Source organism: Zonotrichia albicollis, chromosome 38, assembly GCF_047830755.1.
Source record: "Zonotrichia albicollis isolate bZonAlb1 chromosome 38, bZonAlb1.hap1, whole genome shotgun sequence".
Taxonomy (NCBI): Eukaryota; Metazoa; Chordata; class Aves; order Passeriformes; family Passerellidae; genus Zonotrichia; species Zonotrichia albicollis.
In genome coordinates, this window is record NC_133856.1 from 504790 (window position 1) to 516106 (window position 11317).

The 11317-nt window shown below is 56.6% G+C and overlaps 1 protein-coding gene across 5 annotated transcripts in view; it reads left to right on the forward strand.

The window, feature by feature from the left end:
- Window positions 1-11317, forward strand: part of UBE2M (ubiquitin conjugating enzyme E2 M) — a 32923-nt gene that overhangs the window by 11493 nt on the left and 10113 nt on the right. For 2 of the 5 annotated variants that reach the window (XR_012577755.1, XM_074531753.1), the window contains exon 5: window positions 569-632. Coding sequence is in view for 4 of the 5 variants with exons in the window: in XM_074531753.1 (XP_074387854.1) it covers window positions 569-632 (64 nt within the window). In the remaining variant the exon portion in view is untranslated. Of the gene's footprint in view, window positions 1-568; window positions 633-5272; window positions 5459-6230; window positions 6348-9900; window positions 10039-11317 lie in introns of those variants that run through there. The other 3 variants (XM_074531752.1, XM_074531754.1, XM_074531755.1) reach the window with 3 other exon arrangements.

Sequence of the window (11317 nt, forward strand, 5' to 3'; positions counted from 1 at the left end):
GGTGGTGCCTGCTGACCGTGGCTGCAGTGCCCGCTGGCCATGGCCACAGTGGCCGCAGTGTCCATTGACTGCAGTGCCCGCTGCAGTGCCTGCTGGCTGTGGCTGTGCTGGCCGTGGTTGTGGCCGCAGTGACCGCAGTGACCGCAGTGACCGCAGTGACCGCAGTGGCTGCAGTGACCGTGGCAGTGCCTGCTGGCCACAGTGGCTGCAGTGACCGCTGGCCATGCCCACTGCCCATTGACCAGGGCCGTAGTGGCCACAGTAACTGCAGTGGCCATGGCAGTGGCTGCAGTGCCCGCTGACCGCTGGCCATGCCCGTAGCCATGTCTGCTGACCGCTGGCTGTACCCGCTGACCGGTGGCCATGGCAGTGCCCGCTGGCCGTGCCCGCTGGCCATGGCCACAGTGGCTGCAGTGCCCACTGACTGCAGTGGCCACAATGGCTGCAGTGCCCACTGACCGCTGCCCATGGCTGCACTGACCGCTGGCCGCGGCCGCAGTGGCTGCAGTGCCCGCTGGCCATGCCCACTGGCCGTAGCCACACTGACTGCTGCCCGCTGTCCCCGCAGGGAGGACTGGAAGCCGGTGCTGACCATCAACTCCATCATCTACGGCCTGCAGTACCTGTTCCTGGTGAGGGACACCTGGGGACATGGGGACACACCTGGGGACACCTGGGGACACCTGGGGACACACCTGGGGGGGCTTGGGGACACCTGGGGACACACCTGGGGGGGCTTGGGGACACCTGGGGGGGCTTGGGGGGGACATAGGGACACCTGGGGACAGCTGGGGACACACCTGTGGGGACATGGGGGGACATAGGGACACCTGGGGGACACCTGGGGACATGGGGAGGGACATGGGGACACCTGGGGACACACCTGGGGGACGTGGGGGGATGTGGGGGCACACCTGGGAACACACCTGGGGGGAGATGGGGACACGCCTGGGGGGCTTGGGGACACCTGGGGACATGGGGACACCTGGGGGGACACCTGGGGGGAGATGGGGACACACCTGGGGGACATGGGGCACCTGAGGGGACAAGAACACACCTGGGGACATGGGGGGACACACCTGGGAGGGCTTGGCGACATCTGGGGACACAGCTGGGGATATGAGGGGGACATGAGGAACATCTGGGGATGTAGGGACACATCTGGGGGGACATGGGGGGCCTTGGGGACACACCTGGGGGGACACCTGGGGGGACATGGGGACACACCGGGAGATGTGAGGACACACCTGGGAATATCTGGGGACACCTGGGAGACCTTGGGGACACCTGGGGGGGGCTTGAGGACACCTGAGGGGACGTGGGGACACACCTGGGGACACACCTGGGACACAGCTGGGGACACACCTGGGGACACACCTGGGACACACCTGGGGATGTGGGGACACTTGGGGACACACCTGTGGGGACATGGGGGGATGCACCTGAGAATACCTGGGGAACCTTGGAGACATGGGGACATTGGGGGACATGGGGACACACCTGGGGGACACCTGGGGACATGGGGACACCTGGCAGGGGGTGCTTGGGGACACCCGGGAACACCTGGGGGACACCGGGACACCCCTGGGGGGGGAGTTGGGGACACCTGGGGACATCTAGGGACACCTGGGGGGCTTGGGGGGACATAGGGACACCTGGGGGTGCTTGGGGACACCTGGGGACATCTGGGGACACCTGGGGGGCTTGGGGGGACATAGGGACAGCTGGGGACACATGGGGACACCTGGGAGGGCTTGGGGACACACCTGTGGGGACATAGGGACACCTGGGGACACCTGAGGGGGCATGGTGACACCTGGGGGGCTTGGGGACACCTGGGGGACACCTGGGGACATGGGGACACCTGGCAGGGGGTGCTTGGGGACACCTGGGAACACCTTGGGGACACAGGGACACACCTGGGGGGGGGAGTTGGGGACACCTGGAGGACACTTGGAGGATGCAGGGACACCTTTGGGACAGCTGGGGGGGCTTGGGGACAACTTGGGGACACACCTGGGGATTTGGGGACACGCCTGGGGACATGGGGGGGACATGTGGGGACACACCTGGGGGACCTTGGGGACATGGAGGTGGCACCTGGGGGTGGTTTGGGGACTCCTTGGAGGCACCTGGTGGCCTTGGGGACACAGGGACACACCTGGGGGGCTTGGGGACACTGGGGAGGACATTGAGGGACACCTGGAATACCTGGGGGACCATGGGGACATTGGGGGACATGGGGACACACCTGGGGGGGTGCTTGGGGACACCTGGGAACGCCTTGGGGACACACCTGGGAACACAGGGACACACCTGGGGACATGGGGGTGGCACCTGGGGACACCTGGGAGGGCTTGGGGACACCTGGGGACACACCTGGGGACGTGGGGACACACCTGGGGACACACTTGGGGGGTCTTGGGGACACCTGAGGGGACAAGGACACACCTGGGGGACATGGGGAGGGACATGGGGACACCTGGGGGGAGATGGGGGGACACCTGGTGGGAGATGGGCACACACCTGGGGGGACACCTGGACATGTGGGGACACACCTGGGGGACATTGGGGACATGGGAGGTGGCACCTGGGGGTGGTTTGGGGACTCCTTGGAGGCACCTGGTGGCCTTGGGGACACAGGGACACACCTGGGGGGGAGTTGGGGACACTGGGGGGGACATTGAGGGACACCTGGGAATACCTGGGAATACCTGGGGGACATGGGGACACACCTGGGGACACAGGGACACACCTGGGGGGGTGCTTGGGGACACTTGGGAACACCTTGGGGACACACCTGGGGACATGGGGACATGGGGGGTGGCACCTGGGGACACCTGGGAGGGCTTGGGGACACTTGGGGGAACAAGGACATACCTGGGGACATGGGGAGACCTTGGGGGACATGGGGGTGGCACCTGGGGACACCTGGGAGGGCTTGGGGACACACCTGGGGACACACCTGGGGATGTGGGGACACACCTGGGGACATGGGGGGTGGCACCTGGGGACACCTGGGAGGGCTTGGGGACACCTGGGGACACACCTGGGGACACACTTGGGGGGTCTTGGGGACACCTGAGGGGACGAGGACACACCTGTGGGGATATGGGGAGGGACATGGGGACACCTGGTGGGAGATGGGCACACACCTGGGGGGACACCTGGACATGTGGGGACACACCTGGGGGACATTGGGGACATGGAGGTGGCACCTGGGGGTGGTTTGGGGACTCCTTGGAGGCATCTGGTGGCCTTGGGGACACAGGGACACACCTGGGGGGGAGTTGGGGACACTGGGGGGGACATTGAGGGACACCTGGGAATACCTGGGGGACCATGGGGACATTGGGGGACATGGGGACACACCTGGGGGGGTGCTAGGGGACACCTGAGAACGCCTTGGGGACACACCTGGGGACACAGGGACACACCTGGGAACATGGGGACATGGTGGGAGGGCTTGGGGACACTTGGGGGAACAAGGACATACCTGGGGACATGGGGAGACTTTGGGGGGGACATGGGGTGACACCTGGGGACACCTGCAAGGGCTTGGGGACACCTGGGGACACACCTGGGAACACACTTGGGGGTTAGGGTTAGGGGACATCTTGGGGACACCTGAGGGGACGAGGACACACCTGGGGGACATGGGGAGGGACATGGGGACACCTGGTGGGAGATGGGCATACACCTGGGGGGACACCTGGAGATGTGGGGACACCTGAGGGGACACCTGGGGACACACCTGGGGATGTGGGGGACACACCTGCGGGGACATGGGGGGGATACACCTGAGAATACCTGGGGGACCTTGGGGACACTGGGGGGGACATTGAGGGACACCTGGGAATACCTGGGGGACCATGGGGACATTGGGGGACCCATGGGGACACACCTGGGGACACAGGGACACATCTGGGGGGGAATTGGGGACATGGGGAGACCTTGGGGGACATGGGGGGGACACCTGGGGACACCTGGGAGGGCTTGGGGACACCTGAGGGGACAAGGACACACCTGGGGCCATACCTGGGGGAGCACCTGGGGACATGGGGACACTTGGGGGAGTTGGGGACACACGTGGGGACACCTTGGGGACACACCTGGGAGGGCTTGGGGACACTTGGAGGACATGGGGGGACACCTGGGGGGTTTTGGGGACACCTGAGGGGACAAGGACACACCTGGGGACAAGGGGACACACCTGGGGACATGGGGACACTTGGGGGAGTTGGAGACACACCAGGGGACATGGGGGTGGCACCTGGGGACACAGCTGGGGATGTGGGGACACCTTGGGGACACGGGGACACACCTGGGAGGGCTTGGGGACACCTGAGGGGACAAGGACACACCTGGGGACAAGGGGGACACACCTGGGGCCATACCTGGGGGAGCACCTGGGGACATGGGGACACTTGGGGGAGTTGGGGACACACCTGGGGACATGGGGGTGGCACCTGGGGACACACCTGGGCATGTGGGGACACACCTGGGAGGGCTTGGGGACACACCTGGGAGGGCTTGGGGACACTTGGAGGACATGGGGACACACCTGGGGACACACCTGGGGACACACCTGGGGGGCTTGGGGACACCTGGGGACATGGGGACACTTGGGGGAGTTGGGGACACACCTGGGGACGTGGGGGTGGCACCTGGGGACACAGCTGGTGGCCTTGGGGACACACCTGGGGGGCTTGGGGACACCTGGGGACATGGGGACACTTGGAGGACATGGGGGGACACCTGGGGACACCTGGGGACACCTGGGGGGTGTTTGGGGACACCTGGGGGGGCTCTGGAGGGACCTGGGGAGGGTTTTGGGGTCCTGGGGGGTTTGAGGGGAATTTTGGGGATTTTGGGGTCCCCCTGAGCCCAAACGTTCCCCCAAAAGGAGCCGAACCCCAAACAATGACTGATGGGATTTTGGGGGAGTTTTAGGGAATTTTGGGATTTGTGTTGTGTAAAGGGATTTTGTAGGATTTGAGGGGAATTTTATGGGAATTTTGGGATCCCCCTGACCCCAAACTTTCCCCCCCAAAAGGAGCTGAACCCCAAACAATGACTGATGGGATTTTGGGCGGTTTTATGGGAATTCTGAGGGGTTTTAGGGAATTCTGGAATCTGGGTGCTTTAAGGGATTTTTGAGGAATTTTATGGGGAATTTTGGGATTTGGGGGTGTAAAGGGATTTTGTAGGATTTGAGGGGAATTTTAGGGGAATTTTGGGATCTCTCAAACCCCAAATCTCCCTCGCAAAGGAGCCCAACCCCGAGGACCCCCTGAACAAGGGGAGCCCCAAAATGGGACCCAAACCCCAACCAAGGGCCGGTGTGAGGGAATTTTGTGGGATTTTAGTGGGATTTTTGGGGATTTTGGGACTTGGGTGCTTTAAGGGATTTTGTGGGGATTTTAGGGGAATTTTAGGGTAATTTTGGGATCTCTCAAACCCCAAATCTCCCCCCTGAAGGAGCCCAACCCCGAGGACCCCCTGAACAAGGGGAGCCCCAAAATGGGACCCAAACCCCAAACAGGGGCCGGTGTGAGGGAATTTTGTGGGATTTTTGGGGATTTTGGGACTTGGGTGCTTTAAGGGATTTTGTGGGGATTTTAGGGGAATTTTGGGATCTCTCAAACCCCAAATTTCCCCCCCGAAGGAGCCCAACCCCGAGGACCCCCTGAGCAAGGGGAGCCCCAAAATGGGACCCAAACCCCAAACAGGGGCTGGTTTTGGGGGAATTTATGGGAATTCTGGGATCTGGTGCTTAAAAGGATTTTAGGGCAATTTTAGGGGAATTTTAGAATAATTTTGGGACCCCCCTGACCCCAAACTTTGCCTCCCAACCCCGAGGACCCCCTGAACTAGGGGAGCCCCAAAATGGGACCCAAACCCCAACCAAGGACTGATGGGATTTTGGGGCGGTTTTAGGGAATTTTGGGATTTGGGTGGTGTAAGGGGATTTTGGGAGATTTTAGGGGAATTTTGGGATCTCTCAAACCCCAAACTTTGCCCCCCAAAGGAGCCCAACCCCAAGGACCCCCAAACCAGGGCTGATTTTGGGAGTTTTAGGGGAATTCTGGGATCTGGGTGCATTAAGGGATTTTTGTGGGGTTTTAGTGGGGTTTTTGGGGATTTTGGGACTTGGGTGCTTTAAGGGATTTTGTGGGGATTTTAGGGGAATTTTGGGATCTCTCAAAGCCCAAATCTCCCTCCCAAAGGAGCCCAACCCTGAGGACCCCCTGGACAAGGGGAGGCCCAAACCCCAAACAGGGGCTGATTTTGGGGCGGTTTTAGGGAATTTGGGGATTTGGGTTGTGTAGGGGAATTTTGTGGGATTTTAGAGGAATTTTAGGGGAATTTTGGGATAATTTTGGGATCTCTCAAACCCCAAATCTGCCCCCTGAAGGAGCCCAACCCCGAGGACCCCCTGAACAAGGGGAGCCCCAAAATGGGACCCAAACCCCAAACAGGGGCTGGTGTGAGGGAATTTTGTGGGATTTTAGTGGGATTTTGGGACTTGGGTGCTTTAAGGCATTTTAGGGGAATTTTAGGGGAATTTTGGGAACTCTCAAACCCCAGACTTTGCCCCCCAAAGGAGCCCAACCCCGAGGACCCCCAAACCCCAAACCAGGGCTGATTTTGGGAGTTTTAGGGGAATTTTGGGATCTGGGTGCATTAAGGGATTTTTGTGGGGTTTTAGTGGGATTTTTGGGGATTTTGGGACTTGGGTGCTTTAAGGGATTTTGTGGGGATTTTAGGAGAATTTTAGGGGGATTCTGGGACCCCTCTGACCCCAAATCTCCCTCCCAAAGGAGCCCAACCCCGAGGACCCCCTGAACAAGGGGAGGCCCAAACCCCAAACAGGGGCTGATTTTGGGGCGGTTTTAGGGAATTCTGGGATCTGGGTGCTTTTAAGGGATTTTTGAGGAATTTTATGGGAATTTTGGGATAATTTTGGGATCTCTCAAACCCCAAATCTCCCCCCAAAGGAGCCCAACCCCGAGGACCCCCTGAACAAGGGGAGCCCCAAAATGGGACCCAAACCCCAACCAAGGACTGATGGGATTTTGGGGCGGTTTTAGGGAATTTTGAGGCGTTTTAGGGAATTTTGGGATTTGGGTTGTGTAAGGGGATTTTGGGAGATTTTAGGGGAATTTTAGGGGAATTTTGGGATCTCTCAAACCCCAAATTTCCCCTCCCAAAGGAGCCCAACCCCGAGGACCCCCTGAACAAGGGGAGCCCCAAAATGGGACCCAAACCCCAAACAAGGACTGATGGGATTTTGGGGCGGTTTTAGGGAATTTCGGGATTTGGGTTGTGTAAGGGGATTTTGGGAGATTTTAGGGGAATTTTAGGGGAATTCTGGGATCCCCCTGACCCCAAATTTCCCCTAAAAGGAACCAAACCCCAAATAATGACTGATGGGATTTGGGGCATTTTTATGGGAATTCTGAGGGGTTTTAGGGAATTCTGGAATCTGGGTGCTTTAAGGGATTTTAGGGGAATTTTGGGGGAATTTTAGGGTAATTTTGGGATCTCTCAAACCCCAAATCTCCCCCCCAAAGGAGCCCAACCCCGAGGACCCCCTGAACAAGGGGAGCCCCAAAATGGGACCCAAACCCCAAACCAGGGCTGGTGTGAGGGAATTTTGTGGGATTTTAGTGGGATTTTTGGGGATTTTGGGACTTGGGTGCTTTAAGGGATTTTGTGGGGATTTTAGGGGAATTTTAGGGGAATTCTGGGATCCCCCTGACCTCAAACTTTCCCCTAAAAGGAACCAAACCCCAAATAATGAGTGATGGGATTTGGGGCAGTTTTATGGGAATTCTGAGGGGTTTTAGGGAATTCTGGAATCTGGGTGCTTTAAGGGATTTTTGAGGAATTTTATGGGGAATTTTGGGATTTGGGGGTGTAAAGGGATTTTGTAGGATTTGAGGGGAATTTTAGGGGAATTTTGGGATCTCTCAAACCCCAGACTTTGCCCCCCAAAGGAGCCCAACCCCGAGGACCCCCTGAACAAGGGGAGCCCCAAAATGGGACCCAAACCCCAACCAAGGACTGATGGGATTTTGGGGCGGTTTTAGGGAATTTTGGGATTTGTGTTGTGTAGGGGAATTTTGTGGGATTTTAGAGGAATTTTAGGGTAATTTTGGGATCTCTCAAACCCCAAATCTCCCCCCTGAAGGAGCCCAACCCCGAGGAGCCCCTGAACAAGGGGAGCCCCAAAATGGGACCCAAACCCCAAACAGGGGCTGGTGTGAGGGAATTTTGTGGGATTTTTGGGGATTTTGGGACTTGGGTGCTTTAAGGCATTTTAGGGGAATTTTAGGGGAATTTTGGGATCTCTCAAACCCCAAACTTTGCCCCCCAAAGGAGCCCAACCCCGGGACCCCCAAACCCCAAACCAGGGCTGATTTTGGGAGTTTTAGGGGAATTTTGGGATCTGGGTGCATTAAGGGATTTTTGTGGGGTTTTAGTGGGGTTTTTGGGGATTTTGGGACTTGGGTGCTTTAAGGGATTTTGTGGGGATTTTAGGGGAATTTTAGGGTAATTTTGGGATCTCTCAAACCCCAAATTTCCCCTCCCAAAGGAGCCCAACCCTGAGGAGCCCCTGAACAAGGGGAGCCCCAAACCCCAAACAGGGGCTGATTTTGGGGGGGGTTTAGGGAATTCTGGGATCTGGGTGCTTTAAGGGATTTTATGGGAATTTTAGGATAATTTTGGGATCTCTCAAACCCCAAATCTCCCCTCGAAGGAGCCCAACCCCGAGGACCCCCTGAACAAGGGGAGCCCCAAAATGGGACCCAAACCCCAAACAGGGGCTGATTTTGGGGATTTTGGGGCGGTTTTAGGGAATTTTGGGATTTGTGTTGTGTAGGGGAATTTTGTGGGGATTTTAGAGGAATTTTAGGATAATTTTGGGATCCCCCTGACCCCAAACTTTGCCCCCCGAAGGAGCCCAACCCCGAGGACCCCCTGGACAAGGGGAGCCCCAAACCCCAAACAGGGGCTGATTTTGGGGATTTTGGGGCGGTTTTAGGGAATTTTGGGATTTGTGTTGTGTAGGGGAATTTTGTGGGGATTTTAGGGGAATTTTATGGGAATTTTGGGATCTCTCAAACCCCAAATCTCCCCCCCAAAGGAGCCAAACCCTGAGGACCCCCTGGACAAGGGGAGGCCCAAACCCCAAACAGGGGCTGATTTTGGGGGGGTTTTAGGGAATTCTGGGATCTGGGTGCTTTAAGGGATTTTTGAGGAATTTTATGGGAATTTTGGGATAATTTTGGGATCTCTCAAACCCCAAATCTCCCTCCCAAAGGAGCCCAACCCCGAGGATCCCCCTGAACAAGGGGAGCCCCAAAATGGGACCCAAACCCCAACCAAGGACTGATGGGATTTTGGGGCGGTTTTAGGGAATTTTGGGATTTGGGTTGTGTAAGGGGATTTTGGGAGATTTTAGGGGAATTTTAGGGGAAATCTGGGATCCCCCTGACCCCAAATTTCCCCTAAAAGGAACCAAACCCCAAAGAATGACTGATGGGATTTGGGGCAGTTTTAGGGGAATTCTGTGGGGTTTTAGGGAATTTTAGAATCTGGGTGCTTTAAGGGATTTTAGGAGAATTTTGGGGGAATTTTGGGGGAATTTTGGGGGAATTTTGGGATCTCTCAAACCCTAAATCTCCCCTCCCAAAGGAGCCCAACCCTGAGGACCCCCTGGACAAGGGGAGCCCCAAAATGGGACCCAAACCCCAACCAAGGACTGATGGGATTTTGGGGCGGTTTTAGGGAATTTTGGGATTTGGGTTGTGTAGGGGAATTTTGTGGGATTTTTGAGGAATTTTATGGGAATTTTGGGATCTCTCAAACCCCAAATTTCCCCTCCCAAAGGAGCCCAACCCTGAGGACCCCCTGAACAAGGGGAGCCCCAAAATGGGACCCAAACCCCAAACAGAGGCTGATTTTGGGGGAATTTATGGGAATTCTGGGATCTGGTGCTTAAAAGGATTTTAGGGCAATTTTAGGGGAATTTTAGAATAATTTTGGGACCCCCCTGACCCCAAACTTTGCCTCCCAACCCCGAGGACCCCCTGAACAAGGGGAGCCCAAAATGGGACCCAAACCCCAAACAAGGACTGGTGTGAGGGAATTTTGTGGGATTTTTGGGGATTTTGGGACTTGGGTGCTTTAAGGGATTTTGTGGGGAATTTAGGGGAATTTTAGGATAATTTTGGGATCTCTCAAACCCCAAATCTCCCTCCCAAAGGAGCCCAACCCCGAGGACCCCCTGAACAAGGGGAGCCCAAAATGGGACCCAAACCCCAAACAGGGGATGGTGTGAGGAATTTTGTGGGATTTTGGGGATTTTGGGACTTGGGTGCTTTAAGGCATTTTAGGGGAATTTTAGGGGAATTTTGGGATCTCTCAAACCCCAAATCTCCCCCCCGAAGGAGCCCAAACCCCGGGACCCCCAAACCCCAAACCAGGGCTGATTTTGGGAGTTTTAGGGGAATTTTGGGATCTGGGTGCATTAAGGGATTTTTGTGGGGTTTTAGTGGGATTTTTGGGGATTTTGGGACTTGGGTGCTTTAAGGGATTTTGTGGGGATTTTAGGGGAATTTTAGGATAATTTTGGGATCTCTCAAACCCCAAATCTTCCTCCCGAAGGAGCCCAACCCCGAGGACCCCCTGAACAAGGGGAGCCCAAAATGGGACCCAAACCCCAACCAAGGCTGATGGGATTTTGGGGCGGTTTTAGGGAATTCCTGGGTTTTGGATTGTGTAAGGGGATTTTGGGAGATTTTAGGGGAATTTTAGGGGAATTCTGGGATCCCCCTGACCCAAATTTCCCCTAAAAGGAGCCAAACCCCAAATAATGACTGATGGGATTTGAGCAGTTTTAGGGGAATTCTGTGGGGTTTTAGGGAATTCTGGAATCTGGGTGCTTTAAGGGATTTTAGGGAATTTTATGGGAATTTTAGGGTAATTTTGGGATCTCTCAAACCCCAAATCTCCCCTCGAAGGAGCCCAACCCGAGGAGCCCTGAACAAGGGGAGCCCCAAAATGGGACCCAAACCCCAAACAGGGGCTGATTTTGGGGATTTGGGGCGGTTTTAGGAATTTTGGGATTTGGGTTGTGTAAGGGGATTTTGGGAGATTTTAGGGGAATTTTAGGGGAATTCTGGGATCCCCCTGACCCCAAATTTCCCCTAAAAGGAACCAAACCCCAAATAATGACTGATGGGATTTGGGGCAGTTTTAGGGGAATTCTGTGGGGTTTTAGGGAATTCTGGAATCTGGGTGCTTA